Source organism: Scomber japonicus, chromosome 22, assembly GCF_027409825.1.
Source record: "Scomber japonicus isolate fScoJap1 chromosome 22, fScoJap1.pri, whole genome shotgun sequence".
Classification (NCBI taxonomy): domain Eukaryota; kingdom Metazoa; phylum Chordata; class Actinopteri; order Scombriformes; family Scombridae; genus Scomber; species Scomber japonicus.
In genome coordinates, this window is record NC_070599.1 from 21,388,540 (window position 1) to 21,404,929 (window position 16,390).

Sequence of the window (16,390 nt, forward strand, 5' to 3'; positions counted from 1 at the left end):
TTTTTTCTCCTCTCTCGACGAAGTTACAATCGGAAGTCACGTGACTCGACGGAAACAGCCGAACGTGATTCGACGAAAATAGCCGAACGCTCCCTTCCCCTTCTGAACATTCAGAGGCCATTGAGGCAAAAATATGAATGAATAATGATGGGGGGGAAGTATATATTTTTGTTCTAATATATATGTTTCCATTTTAATTAGTTGCTATGTTTGTATATATGTTTATCAGCACTATTATACTATACTACACTACTATATTATACTATACTACTATACTATATACTGTACTATTTTGAGCCATTGCTACAAAATTTCGTTTGGATGTGCACTATATAGTGTATAATCTGAATGACGAATAAAATCTATCTATCTATCCATCTATCTATCTATCTATCTATCTATCTATCTATCTATCTATCTATCTATCTATCTATCTATCCATCTATCTATCTATCTATCTATCTATCTATCTATCTATCTATCTATCTATCTATCTATCTATCTATCTATCTACACGGGTGTAACTTTGATTTGAGAAGTGTGTGTGTGTGTGTGTGTGTGGGGGGGGGGGTGTTACAAAATCCAGGAAATAATGAAGTTGGTCATAATGATATATTTAGCCAGAAAGTACCACTTCCCTATTGGTAAATCTGGACTGTCTGGATTGTCTCAAAGTGACCAAAATCTCATTAAAACACAGTTTAAGAATTGTGAAAGCTTTATTCTATTTGTGAAAATGCAACTGGGGTTTTTTTTTCACATGAAGAACACTTTAGACCATGCAGGAATAGATGAAAAAATAACAATCATCAATGGAGACGACGTCATAGAAATATCCCCAGTGGAAATTACACCCCAGTATATATATACTTGGGTATGTGAAAGGCGCTATATAAATCACACCTATCATTGTTATTATTATTATTATATGACTGCACTGATCTCATCAAATTCAAACCACTTCTCAAGACTCACCTTTTCAAATCCACTTTTAATGTTTGATTGTTTTTGTTTTTCTGTTCTGTTTCTTCTTCTCTGCATTGCTTTTATCGATTGTGTTTTCATTTATTCTGTATAGTTTTATTGTTGTCTTTGTAAAGCATAATTGTTTAATTCTACTTTATGTTTATTATTGAGGTCATCGTGGGTGATGGTGATCTATTAGGGTGTATTATATTTAACAGTGTTCCTAATATTTTGTCCACTGCATTAACATACATGAGAGAGGCAAAATATTAGGAACACCAGTCTGAGAAACCTGGGGGTTGCAATTAATGAATAAAACACAGATTTAGGGCTAGATCTGCAGCAGGAAATGAGTCATTTGTTTTTACGAAACCTTATTTCACCTACCCATTTTTTCCACAAAACTGCATTTTCCCATGAATTACATTGAACTTGTAGATCACTTACTGTTTTTTTTATGAAAGTTGTTCCACATGGTGCTTCCCCAATGGATGTTTTACAGATTAACTTGGCTTTTCTCACCTGAATTTTAAAACCCTTTGTAGGTTCTGCTCAGCCGTTTGGTAGAGGTCGCTTTGTGTCATGATAACGGGTCAAAAACTAAATCTATTCAACCCATTTAACTTTTTGGGCAATTTTTACCACTTGAATGAGGTATGTAATGCACAGACAGACCATCAGATTGTGTTATGGTTGCTATAGATACAGGTTGTTCTATGGTTGCTATAGATACAGTACAGGTTGTTCTATGGTTGCAATAGATACAGGTTGTGCTAGTGTATAAACGAAGAATAACACAAATCACTCCTGACATACAGTAAGAGATCCTGCTGGAGACATTTTTGAAGATGAGTTTCATGTTTTCATCTTGAACATGAACAGAATGAGGCTCTAACATGTTTTTTCAAAAGTTTTGGACAAATGAGGTCTGTAGAGGTCTGTAGAGGTCTGTAAAACATAAAATTTAGGGTCAATGAGAAGAAAATCCATGTTTTAGGTTGTCGTGACCTCAAAGAGGAAGGAAAAGCAAAAAAAGAATGATTTTTTTTAACCTACATGGAAGTTTTGAGTACTCAGCTGGCTAAAACTCCACGTTGTAACAGAGCTGCTGTGGGTTAAAAGCTTAAACTGCATCCTCCAGTTCATAATTTGTCACATGTAAATATAACTTTTTGCGTCAGAATCCAACCATACAGCCCTTAGGTAGGTACAGATCATCTGCCAGCACCTCAAAAAAGTAGAATTCACTCACCAAAAAACTAGATATATTAAGGTTTTGTATTGATTCATATAAACTGAGAATGTAAAGAAGTATTTCAACAGATTCATAATGCTTTGGTGGGAGGGTTAAACACATCAGTCTATGATGAAAAAGAAAGACAGCTGAAAAAGTTGAATTGACAATCTGATCTGTAAATTGAGCTTAAATTGTCAATTCACGCAGCTGACCGAGATACAAGCGTCAGCACACGCACAAATGAAGTAATCACTCTGTTATGATTTGCAAATGTTCAGTACTTTTATTCATTGCATTTATTCATACTGTGGAATTTCATGAGAACTTTACTCCACAACTTCTGAGTTAAGACAAACATTTAAAAAATCAGAGCTGAGAATGCATTGAATTGTGCACACAGGAAGAGACATACAACAATGACAGAGTATAACAACAGAAAGAAAAATATGTTTTAATGTTTTTAATATCAGTAATACCTGATTTTGTGTTAAACATGTTGTGACATCTTGTGTGCTTCTAATAATATACATACAACATACAACTTGTTTATTCACAATCACGTTAATAACAAATCTATACTAAAGACAATAAAAGACCAGCTTTAAGTTGAACATTTAAAAACAGTAAATTAAATAAATCTTTTTGTAAGCGACAAACGTTTGGCTGAAAATCTAAAAATGGAGCACTGTAAAGGCTTAAACCTTTCTTTAAGATCTACTTCTTCCTTATAAAAGAAACAACGCGAAAAGTTGGAAAAGTTCTACAAAACCAAAATGTAATTTCAAAACTGAAATTAATTACCACTTTGTGTCATATCAGCAGCAGTTTTGGGATGTAGGCTCAAGGCCAGGTCATTGTGAAACAGAGGAAATATCTAATTCCCAGTTTTGAGATGACTCTTTGTCTTCACGATCACCTAAAAATAACATACAATGCAAAACTGATCATAAAATGGAGTTCATACTAGTTTTCAGAAATAATGATCCAGTTCGGATACAGTCAGTGTATAATGATCCTATCTGAGTTTTTGACCAAGGTACCTGTTATCAAAGTACGGCCATGTTATACTTCTTTTGCTGGAACAACATGAAATTAAAAGAAAGAAACAATTAGTAGACGGTCTCCCAAAAGAGCCTGACATTATAACACTGTAGATAGATCAAAACCAACTTAAAGACTCTGATGTACTTCTTGTTTTAGACGCCTCTGTAGAAGTGTGTATCCTCCGACTCCAAGACTCAAGATCAGCAAGACGCACAAGACCCAAACCAGGCTCAGTCTGCTCCGACTGGCCCGACCATCTGATGGGGAATACATACAGAAACGACACTAACTGGAATATAATTCAGTGTGCACTTGATTGATATGAACATGCAACATCACTGCTATTCAGGGATTTTATTAAAAACCTATAATACATTTTAAACATTTCCGACCTCTAATGAAAGTCGGATCAGGAGTTAGTAGACTTCTGGGATGCAGTGGCTTCTCAGTTGTCCAGGTTTGATCAGAGTTTGGTTCTGCAAAACACAATTATAATTTATAGGTAAAAATCAACATAAGTCGTTGTCAGAATCCTCCAAGTTTTAAAGATATTAGAGACACTGATCTGTTATGTGTATTATTTTTGATGATCTATTGACGACACGAAATATTACTATAGTAGTAACTCAAATTTAAAGTTAAAGGACCAGTGTGTAGGATTTATTGGCATCTAGCGGTGATGTTCCAGATGGCAACCAATTGACTTCTCTTCTAAGTGCCTATGATGGGCAGGTCCAACCTATATCATTAAGGGCCACATGCCTGATTAAACGAGTCAAGCCTGGTGTAATCCTGCTTGGTTGGATTGAAAACCTGCAGCCACATGGCCCTTTATGAAAAAGTTTGGACACCTCTGGTTTACAAGAACCTACGCTGGCCACTAAACTTGTGAAAAAGAGCCAGTTCTTGGTTTGTCCACTCTGGGCTACCATACAAACACGGTGGTGCAACATGGCGGGCTCTGAGGAAGTGGACCTGCTGCCTATGTAGATATAAAGGGCCCATTCTAAGGTAATGAAAACACACTTGAGTCTTATTTCTGCTAGGTGCCACTAAATTCTACACACTGCACCTTTAAATGATAAAAATTGTCTTTAGTTGGAACTTTAATCTGGACCATACACAATATTTTAAGAGATTAACTCACTGATAACAAGTTCAACAATTGAAGCCCGACTCCTGCTCATTAATTTTGGGATGAAACACCTATATCTTCCTTCGTCTGTGAGCGTCACGTTAACGATCTTGAGTGATATGTTGCCTTGTCTAAGTCCCTCTGTGAACAGCTCCGTCCTTCTGAGGTACGATGATATCTTCATATCTGGGACCTCGCGGTTGCCTCTGTAAAGGTGGACGTACTCGACCCTGCTCAGCCGATCACTCGGGTCTGGCTGACGGTCGGGCCTCGACCACTCCACTGTTAGCTCTGCAATGTTTGTTGCGGGTGTCACATGACATGGCAGGATGGCGCTATCACCCAGGGTGGCCGTAATTGGCTGGAGTGAACCAATCACTTGAAACTCACCTGAGGAATGGAGGGAATATTGATGAGGAAAACATTTTCAACGGTATCATCTCCATGTTGCTCAATTTTGAGATGCACAATATGTTTTGGAAGCACCTTTCGTTCTTGACCTCTTTTTTGTTGTACTGTCACGAATGCTTGATATGAGCAATTAGAAATGCACAACAAATCTTCTTAACAGTACAAATCTGGCCACAAACATCTGTCAAACTAGGTAGAGTGGTGTTTTCCACTTCCAATTTGAGAGTGCATGTGACATCCTATGCAGGTGTTGATGCAAATTTAAAATCTCAGTAACGTTTCTACAGAAACCCACAACCCCAGTTTAAAGCAATGTTCCTCTTAACCAGCTCTAACTATAAACTGCAACACAGCTAACTGTAAAATTTAGTATCAAAAAAGGACAAAACTGATGTGAAAAAGAGAACAAGGTCTGGTATGTTACATGTATGTCACCTCCTTTTCTCTCATATCGTTGCACAGTGAATATTTGGAGGTGTAGATCATTTGTTTGTCAATGGTTAACTCATCAGTGAAGAAAGTGCACAGAAGTCCAGGATGTTTTATGCTGAAAATGCTTATTGAAACTCGGCCAGTGAGAACCAAAGTCTCATCAATACACCCGTTTGATGCATGAAGCCACCATGATTCTGCACAAACTGTCTTCCGTTGAAAGCCAGATAGGACAGATAGTACCATGAATACTTTATGCCTATAAATGGTCAAACTCAATGCCTCTACAGCACAGGATTTTCCTATTGGTTTATTATTCTACAAACAAGGCAACACAGATACCCATCAGTTGGTTTTGAGTCATATAGTCACATCCTCTGTGCCACAGCTGCCTACACCGTCTTTCTGCCAACATGATAGTGCTGCCTTTACTGTGATCCAAGGAGGTTTGAACTCTTGGTAGATAAAACAGCAATTACAAATGCCAATTTTGGCACTGGAAAGCAGTGGTGGACGTTGAAGACCAAACAATTAAATAGATTATTGGAGAAATAAACCAATCTTATGAATACATAATGAAAATAATCTTCAGCAGCTGCCTTGTAGTATGATATTTGTGTTTACAGTTTATCTAACTCTTTTACTTTGCGCCATATGTCTTATTCTCTCACAGTGTTGTCGCAATGAAGCTGTTTTCAAACCATCAGCAATCATCATCAATAAAAGACACGTCAATCCTCTGAAGTAAATCCTTTTACTTCAGAGTATTGACATGTCTTTTATTCAGGCTGGAAAAACATGTGATTGTCTGTCTCTGATAATAGCAAGCTATAACAAGAGCAAAGTCTAATTTGATTAAATGACTGTAATTCAATACTGTACTGCATATGCGTGTTGATTTAAGTACAATTTAGAGTAACTTGTACTTTACTTGAGTATCCTCATTTTATACTAGTTTCTACTTCTACACTGCAATTCAGAGCCACATATTGTACTTTTTATTGCAGTATATTCATGTGATAGCTTCATATTAATAATACAGCACAGGCTATAATGAAGAAATACATGTTGATGTAAGATTACGTACTTACTAAACGGAGTACTTCTTCCATTAATGAGCATGAATCTATCAGGATTATTAGTGACATGTAAACTGAAGATACTATTTTATTGACCACCAGTTAATCTACATTGTTTGTAAGTGTAACTATAGTAATGACATATGGTAATAGGCTTTGCTGCTTAAACAGTTTTATAGACACAGATATGTGTTTGTGACCAAATCAATTGTATGTCACTGTTTTAATAAGCTTTGCACACATTTATAAAGTCTAAAGCATTATTTGACAAAAACTGTCACACTACCTGAACTCACTCTACAATATATCTCATAGTAGCACAGACACAAAGATATTATTTGAATTCAGTCTTATAAATGAACATATAATGTAGAGACTTACCTTCAGCAGGCGTGTAGACGAATAGCAGCAAAAAGACAATAGCAGTCAAACGTATAGTGAGAGGAGAGAGTGAAAAACTGCATATGAACTCACCCAAGTCCATTTAAATATGCAGAAAAGATTAAAGGGCAGACAGGAAAAAACACAGCAAAGTAATCACAGAGCAGAATGAACAGCATCTCGCAGATAGTGCAGTATTTTAACGCCACAACCCCACAACACACACCCACTACATAGACGTGACCCAACGTGACTCTTTTGCCAAAGATTGTTTACATCCTGTTATACTGTATATTGCTACCCACTGACCACCCACTAGTTTTCCTCAAGCAGTGCAGCAGCCCTCTAGTCTATGAGATGTAAATCCTTGCAGTGCTGGGCTGAGCACAAGCGTGGGAAATGCACTAAGACACATCTATTTTGCAACCGTATACAAGTCGTGGCCAAGTATTCCTGCTCACTCTAGACGACTATGTACTCCTCCACAGCTCTTCTCACAGTCCGCTTCACCGTGTCCTTTTATGCAGATACGCCTCAGCTCTTTACGCACAGGAACATCCCACGCTAGCTAGAAAGCCGTTTTGTGAGCTATAAGATGTCTTTAAACTCATTAGTACGAGCCTTTGGGACTCCCTCAGTGCCTGACGTCCGTCTCTGCCAGATCCTACCTGCGCTCACCATCGTGGATCAGTGAGTTATTCTGCCCTCTTGTTACTGCTCTCTATTTTTATATATTCTAAAATGTCAATCATTCTAATAATCTAAATTTGTACTAATTGTATCGGTGATCTGGTTGTGTTTTCTGTAATTTTAGTGACCAATTTATATCTTTACTTACTATATATTCTCACTTAGAAAATCGTAAAGTGCATGTCTAGCAAGCATTCGCTCTGCTGCCACCTACTGGCACTAGCCTGTTATCTCAAGACTTCAATCTGAACAGGACACAGTAAAACGAAAACTAAGCTGATTTTGTCTGCAAGTCATTTTAGTTTTTATTTAGTTTTCGTTTATTTTTTTTAAAACATCATTTTCATTTATTTATTACGGTTAACTGAATTATTTTGTGCTAGTTTTAGTTTACTAACCATGGAGCCAAGCCTGTCTATAATGAAACCAAAAACCTTTGAAATATTTTCTCTGCCTCGCATCAACTTCTACTTTACAGATGTTTTCTTTATGTCACAGATTATTGCAGTTTTTGTGTTAAACGTGGGCTCTGTCATTGATTATAACCATATTTAGAAGGCTGTATTTAAGGAAATGCAGTTTTGCATAGGCTGTTACTGCATTGAAAATGTTTTTGCTTAATTGGCATTTAAACTGGAAACATTATTGGCTACTGTTCTGTAACTTGTGTTCATTATCTGTTTTGTGACTTCACCTTTAGTGAAAGTAAATCATCAAAGAAAAAATATATGTGTCCTTACAAGACCAATGTGTTTGGGGTTGCTTCAAAGACTGCTATCTTACATTTTTGTCAATATGCTTTTTGATTTTTGGAAAGCACCCTAGTCTAGAGAGAGAGAGAGAGAGAGAGAGAGAGAGAGAGAGAAACTGTCTTTATAGCTATAAATACAACCATAGTGTTTGGTTTCTGTCTCACTTGCATTTATGTGCATATCATTTTTTCCCTCTCGATCTACCATGTAATGTCTGCTCTCATTATCTCTTAAAACCTTCCATGTGTCATAGTTTCATGTGCTGCCAGAAACTGTAAACAACAAGTCTTACTATAAAGAAACCTTTAGCGAGGGGAATCCCTGAACAATCAATAATCAAGTACAACAGCATTCCATGAGCCAGGCTTGTTTTATTTGTCAATATGATAGCTAGGCAAGAGATGATTGGTTAGCAGCCACAATGCACTGTGGTTAGTTTGCATGACTGAGTGTGTGGGAAAAATGATCTACTAACACAAGCTTCAGTGCCCAGTCTTGATCTACTGTATGTCTTGTATCTATCTGCAGAGACACAGTCTAATCCTCTTTCTTAATCTTAAATCTTTATCTCTTGACTTCTATCTTTCTATCTTGACTTTGACTTTATTGTCCTTTAGGGGAAATTCCTCTCCACATCACTTTACATATCAGATAACACTTCAGACAGCACACAATTATAGTACTACAACAGTGATAATAGCATAAGATGACAGACAACAATACACGCTGTATGGCAGCTATGACTATGGGAATCCAGCTTTTCCCAAAGCAAGCCCTTCTGCACCTCAATGCTCTGTACCATCACCCATCATTAGACAAAAGCGGTGATTGAGCGGGTTACTGAGATCACAATGCGTACAATGGCTTTATTGTTTAGTTCTGCAAGGCTGACTGTGGAGTAGGGCTGGGTATCGCTTTAAAAAATTACGATACCAGTACCAATCCAAATACCCTTTAAGTGATACTGATACCAATTGAGTACTTCATTTGATGCCCATCATGTGAATAGAAATTGCATAAAATGCCACCATGCCTCCACATCTAAATAATTAGATTTTTTTACACAGGTGCATTTTGAATGTCTTCAAATTATTAAGACTTTCAATCTTACTCTCTCTTACTTACAATCACATGTCACATTAAATCAAAGAACGCTTGGGTTAATTGGCTGTGAGCGAGTCCATACCAATAGTCTGATTTTCTAGCAAAAAGGATCGATTGCAGGTATCGTTTGATGGGAGACATTTCTATGCCTCTTTGTATCAATTTATTTTGGTCGATACGTTAAAGGTATTGAGTACTCATACCCAGCCCTAGTGTGGAGTGACCAATTATCCTGGCAGAAATCTTGGTTTTTGCTTGTGAATTTGGTCTGGTTGGTAACTCTCTGTATAATAAACACTAAATAGTTAACTCAATAGCGAACAGCAAATCAAGATAAAGAGATTTGCAGTCTGTAACTGAGATATAGGAGATGGATCAGATTGTATAGATTCTGGATCATGCCTTTGGATGGTGTTAAAAGCAGAGCTGATGTCCACAAAGAGGATCCTGACAAAGAGTGCCTGGGGAATCCAGGTGCTGCAGGTTGAGGTGTAGCTTACATCAATGTGTAGAAAAAAACCCAATTAAACTGTCAGTTGGGGGGGTTAAATATTGTAAAGTCAATACACTAATAAATCCAAAGCAAGAAAACAAACCTATTAACCTTAACTTTTAAGTAAATTAAAACAAAGTAAGTAAATTCTACTTTGGTGCTTGACGGAAACCAAAAATAGGCCTCTGTTGAGGTTTTGAAAAAAGAATGCCGACCCACATCCTGCACAGCAGCTTTGACACTTTTGGACCCTGACTTCATCAAGTCTGCAGGAAATGGACTTGTTATGCAGAAGTCAACAAAGAGGTGTGATGCAGCCCCCTCAGCTTGTTCAGTCTGTGGGTCGGTCAACAACCAAGCAGCATGGAGATAACAACACTGTGCATCATTGTTGGTGAGTAGTAAATATTTTCAGTTGGGCATCCCTGATAATTATCTTGAATGTTTAGCTGTTAGCATTTGATCAAACAAAGACAAAAAAGGAGCCTGGTCTGTAATGTTAAGGTATCATTTTATTATTTAAGATTACGCCTTTATTTGTAACTCCGGTATTTCTTCGATATACTTCATAAATGACATAACAACCAATACTCTAATTTAACTTTAACCTAATTTTAACCAGATAATTAATCCTATTACTACAAAGTAAGTTTTAAGAGACAGGAAGAAGACGTCTGATGGCTTTGCTTTACAACCAGTTGATCCTTATCACTTCTGTTCAAAAGGGTACAATAGTGTGACTTTGAAAATAGGTTTCTGAAGAGAGATACAAGACATATAGTAGACATATTTTTAAAAATACAGCAGCTAGTTTGACAAGTCATTCTTCTCTCTGATTGTGGCTGATAAGTGATGTTTTCATTACATCGTATTCTGCAGCTGAAAGTGATGAAGAGGCAGGTGTCACATTCAGGTCTTTTAGTCTGTATTTACAGTATATTGTGTATTACAGGCTCTAATCATCAGCATTACTGATGGAAAAACACTCGACAAAACTGCCTACAGCCTTCCCGTCAACCTTAATGAACCATTCACACCATTTTGATTTTCTCTTCTTTCTGTTTCCAAGCAGCTGCTCTGAGAATCGTTCCTGACAGAACTCAGTTCTTTCAGTATGAGTCTGTCTCTCTGAGCTGTGGGGAGCACAGAAAATCCTCCGAATGGACAGTTAAGAGAAACACATCCCGTAACTTAAATGAACAGTGTCCAAGAAAACCAAATGAATCCAACTGCTTCTATGATGACGTTTACCCCATGGACAGTGGAGTTTACTGGTGTGAGTCAGGAGCAGGAGAGTGCCGTGATGCTGTCAACATCACTGTGACTGGTGGGTTTACACTAAATAACAACTGGGGCCAATTAGTTCTCAATGTCTCCTCAGTCAAGAACTTCCTTCTTTGAGGGGCTGGGCATACAAAAGATTTGAGCAAGACTTTTCTCAGTACAAAAACTGAAAAAACAGTTACATATACAAACATATACAACTAGAATTTTCTCTCAGTAAGAAAATGGTGTTAATTAATGTATTTGACAAGCTGTTTCATACTGAATGAGTGAAATGTTCAGTGATAATGTAGTTGTATCCGATCTTGCAATACAATATCCCCTAATAGCAAAAACCTAAACGCTACCTGAGCTCTAAACTGTTTTCTCCTCACTCTGCCTGTTTGTTATTCAGGTGGATCTGTGATCCTGGAGAGTCCAGTCTTCCCTGTGCAGAAGGGAGAAGCTGTGACTTTGCGTTGTACTGACGACGATAAGACAATATCGTCATCCAACCTCACCGCTGAATTTTATAGAGATGATCTCTTCATCGGGAGCAGCTCTACAGGAAACATGACCATCCACAGTGTTTCCAAATCTGATGAAGGGCTTTACAAGTGTAACATCTCCGGAGCTGGACAATCACCAGACAGCTGGCTGGCTGTCAGAGGTGAGATAAGCTTCAGACATGTTTTTATATTATTTGCATGACAAAGGCTGTTGTTGTGTTTGCAATAAGGTCAAACTGTGGTTTTCTTATGTGCTGTGTAGAAGAAGTTGAACGTCCTGAATATTTTCGTCCCCCATATGCGCACGTTCTGCTTCCTGTGGTTGGCGTTTGCCTCTTGCTGGCATCTGTGATGCTGTTCTGCCAATGGAGGAGCCACAAAGGTCAGACAGTTTTGATGTGGATGACATTTTATATAGGGCTGAATCACTTCTACTTTAGTCAACTAAATGTTACCAGCTAATGTTAGTCGATTATGGTTCTTTTTAAATGCTTTCACACAACATGACAACAGGAATTATACATTTTGAACCAAAAGGCCTCTAACCTTAAGTGACACAAAAAAGGTCAGCATCTTTCCTATTTTTTCACTAACTTTTTCTGATTCTTCATAATTCACCTAGAAATGTGCAAAATCCACCTGATGTGTAGCGGTGAGACGACTAAAAACGACTGTGACGTGTCGTACATTGATGTTACTATCACACAGGCGGTGCAGCCAAAGAAGGACAAAGGTAAACACACATGCATAGACATTTTCAACCTCTTGCCTCAAATAATTACATCTGGTACAGGTGGTATGGGTGGCATAATAAGATGTAACCCTAACCCTAACCCCTAACCCTAACTTAAAGAAACATTAACCTCACCTTTTTACTGTATGACATGTTACTTGGTCATCAGGAACAATTTTCCTCTACCTAATAAATCTGTTGCACAACACTCCCCTTATTCCCAGAGTTCTTTTTAAAGATAGGGAGATTATTTGGAATGACAACATGAATAGGGGTCAGTGACAAATAAGGGTTGGCAAGATGAGCAGCATGACACAGATTCATTGTTAATATTAGTAGTAATACCTGTGGATTTCGTTTCCTTCAGATATGTTGTCCATCTTCACACTCTAATAGTATATTGTTTGTTAATATGTGTCTTATGTGTGTCATCCCCAGAAAGAGATTCAACTGTATACTCAACAATCAAACTAGGAGCCACCTCACAGGAAAGAGCAGAACCACCGTTGAAGTCTGTTAATTAGGATTATTTGTATGTATTATATTATATATTATTATATTATTATGTGTTTGTTAATGCTTGTGGTGTGCTTTGTGTCTCACTTGCACATATTTATTTTTGTATTCTCAATTTTTAACATTTGCAGAAATAAACTGAGCATCATTCACCTCAACAACAGGTGGAAAAGTCTTCTAATTGCACAAACATGCATACTCGGGGGGGAAAAAGCCAAAAATGTACATAAATACAAACGCAGACATGTTTTAAACCTGAGAGTAGACGATGAAACCACTTTCTTTCTTTCATTCAAAACCACAGATTTTGAGAATATTGTGAAACTGGGCTTAGTTAAAGACTGTCTGAACAAAAATGTAATCTGAAACATGACAGGGAGTTTTTATTTTGTTTCCTTGCAGACGAAAATGGTTCAAAAGGTTAAAGCTCGAGGTGATTTGGATAATCAAGAGCTAGTCTAAAACCAACACACCTACAGTATCGTGGGTGTAGTTTCTAATTCTTTTCTTTCAGTTTTACCTTTGAACCAGTTTTACTTTTCAACTTTGTTTTTGGAAATACTGAGTATCTATTTAAAATGTTGACTATTTATAGCCTGTGAACGGGAGATTCCTTTAAATCTCCTTTTGTCAATGATTTACTCTATTTCCTGTTTGACATCAGCCTTTAGTTATGTTTCCATTGTGATCTTATCCACTGTTCACTGGTACTGACACCTTCCTGAACACAATATATTCAGCTCTAATTTTTTTAATTGTTCACACAGTTTTTAACACAAATATTCATTAAAATGATTGAGAAACAACAGTTTTATAGAAATCTTCAATCAATTCAAGCTCATCAATTCAGGAACTTGAGGAGATGTGGACGTCTTATACTAAAAAAAAAAAAACTTAATCAACCAAGGAAATAACTATTACAGAAAAGAAAGCCCTCTTAGTTATTCAGACAGTGCTCAGATGATGTTGACCCTTGTCATAACATTGCTATAAAAGATAGTTTCGTTTATCTCTTTCTCTATGGCAACAATCATAGATCATAAAGCCACTGTCTGCTTGTCTAATGCACTTTTAATACATACCACTTCCTGTTTCTATAACCTGCATGTCTAAATAATAACCCAATACAGCAATTTTTACTTGCCAATCAGCTGCATTCTACTTCCTCATGTAGGGGATAACAATATATAAACAAGCTGTTTGCTCATCTGTCTTGTGACAATCTTGGCATGGCATGGCATGATTTTCCCTTTGCCTCATACTGTCAGCTGCTCTGTTCAATAGAGATCTTATATTACCTGGGGAATTACCCCCATTAGATCACCATCTTTTTAGTTTTGGAAATAATAGGGGAACTTACATGGCACATTAACTGCCTCAAGGTGCTCAGGTTTCCTCCTGCAGTCCAAACCTGTGAGTCTATTATCTGCTGGTATTGGCTTCAAAGCGCCCATGAGACTCAACAAGATGAGCGGTTAGGATAATAGAATGAGCAATGCGTGCAGTGTCAAAATATTCTTGTGTTTTAAAAGGTGTACAAAGCAAAATGGTAGGCAGGCCGGAAAGAGTGGCTGTGGAGGGCCACCGAACAGAAAACGGGGTGTTCTCAAACGACTGAAATCTTAGCACCATCTAAATGTGTGAAAGATGTGTCAGAGGAAAGCAAGAACGTGTAGCTGGTTTGACTTTTTGCAGCAGTAAGTGAGACCTAGTGTATTGAGAAAGGTCAAAAAGACAATTAGAATTAGAATATAAGACGTTCTTACTGTAAGCGGCAATTCAAATGTTTAAAAGACAAATACAGCATCTTAATTTCTTTGTAAATCTGAAGAGATGACTGGCTGGTAGGGGAGGGGGTTGTCAGCTGATGTGGGTCAGCTGTCCGTCACTCCTGATGTTGTTGATTTCCACATCTCATTCTTGTGACTTAAGTATGTTTACATAAATTGTTATGGCTGTATTGATTTAACAACCCAATAATATGGTGGGTACACCAGACCCGCAAACATTGGCTGAGTAACAAAAACATGAACAGGGGTTAAATCAAGTAGATATCTTTCAACTTTACAGGTTGTTTTAGTGCCAAAGTCCCTTTTAATTACTATACTTCCACTGCAGCTCAACAGGGAAACACAAAGAGGGAATTTGATGCTAAAAAGACTGTAAAAGCTCCACTTCAACTTTTAAATGACTGTGTGGACACACTGTGGATTTTAGGCCATAATCACTTGCATTAAAAGCATATTTTAAGCGGGTCTTTTAATACCTAGTATGAGCAGGAGGAATGATTACAGCGGGAAAAATGTCTTTCAGTGTTCATATGGAAACCTGACTATTGTTTTAAGGCAAGGAAAGGCAAGGCAGTTTTATTTATATAGCATACACAATGGCAACTCAATGTGCTTCACATAAAACAGAAAAAGATGTAACACATACAATTAAGAAATTAAGAAATAAAATGCTAGAATAGAGCATTAAATTAAGGTCAAAAGTCACATTTTCAATCAGTAAGTCATAAAAATATAATAAAAATAGAAATGTCAATCACTCAAGAGTCATTAAAACATACATACTGAGTCCATTTAATAATTAATATAAGTATTATAGACTAGGAGGAATGCATATAGAAAACAATAAGACAGAAGAAAACACAAATGAATGTGAATATACACTTATAGACTAGGACTATATATGTTAAAGGCATTAGAAACAAATGTACAGTATAGATCATAATAATCTGCTCAAATGATAGTATGCAGTATGACATCAAATTCAATCCTAAAAAAAGTTTTGTCATGATTGTTAAAACCATAGAGGATCGAAAGCAAAACTTTTGGCAGATCAAGTGTTAAATGTAGTGAGTACAGTAAAAATATTTGGGTCACATAATCAGGGGATGATCTAAGAGATGATAATGATGTGCAGCGTCAGTGTTGCAAGATGTATGCACAAGCAAAAATATGCTGGCAGGCAAGTTTCACATGTGTACGGACGATGTAAAGACAGCATATTGTACTCCACGCTCTATATACAAGCCCATCTTTGGTGCGATTACAGCAAAGTGAAAATGAAAAGATGTCTCCTATGTTCTATGCTGTGTTGAGGAAGTTAATGTACAGATTCATGATTCGGTTAATTAGAATGAAGTCGTGATGGCATTAGCTCAGCCTACACAAAGTGACACATAATCCTCCTCTTGTTTTTGGAAGCAGTGGAAAGCATGTCTGTATCTGTTTTAACCCTATTTATACTGTCTTGTTCTTGTATTGTATCGTGATTTATTTTATTTTGGTGTAATTCAATAATTGGATAGCCTACATTAATAAAACTGAAGTTGTAGTCTAAGTGTATAACAAGTTTATTTTTTGTAAGATCTATATGTATACATGGCATTTGATATTACTTTTAATCTACTTATATTAATTTTATATTGGACACACACTGTATGTTTTTTAAAATGACCCCTGTTGCCCCCTAGTGTCTAATTAAGGCATGACACCCACCCTATTACTATTACCATTACTATTAAAAGATATTTGGTTGATATTTCAATTTCTTGAGACTTATCAATTGAAAATGTGCACAAGATCTTCTATCATGTGTGTATGTCTTGTCATATTCATCTTTTTATTGCACTTATGATGA

The 16,390-nt window shown here is 36.9% G+C and overlaps 1 protein-coding gene across 1 annotated transcript; it reads left to right on the forward strand.

Moving 5' to 3' along the window:
• The first annotated feature begins 10,076 nt into the window (after positions 1 to 10,076).
• Positions 10,077 to 12,753, forward strand: LOC128383548 (low affinity immunoglobulin gamma Fc region receptor II-b-like). Its single transcript, XM_053343155.1, has 6 exons — positions 10,077 to 10,118; positions 10,797 to 11,051; positions 11,403 to 11,657; positions 11,759 to 11,878; positions 12,119 to 12,229; positions 12,668 to 12,753. Exons 1-6 carry the CDS (start codon positions 10,088 to 10,090, stop codon positions 12,751 to 12,753), a joined length of 858 nt encoding a protein of 285 aa, XP_053199130.1. The 5' UTR covers positions 10,077 to 10,087.
• Positions 12,754 to 16,390: the final 3,637 nt, after the last annotated feature.

What these genes read in the sequence shown, in the direction of transcription:
- LOC128383548 (XM_053343155.1), top strand. Translation starts at nt 10,088, where the DNA reads ATGGAGATAACAACACTGTGCATCATTGTTG. An exon ending in AACACTGTGCATCATTGTTG is followed by an intron (nt 10,119 to 10,796) that starts GTGAGTAGTAAA and finishes GTTTCCAAGCAG; the next exon opens with CTGCTCTGAGAATCGTTCCT. An exon ending in GCAGCCAAAGAAGGACAAAG is followed by an intron (nt 12,230 to 12,667) that starts GTAAACACACAT and finishes TGTCATCCCCAG; the next exon opens with AAAGAGATTCAACTGTATAC.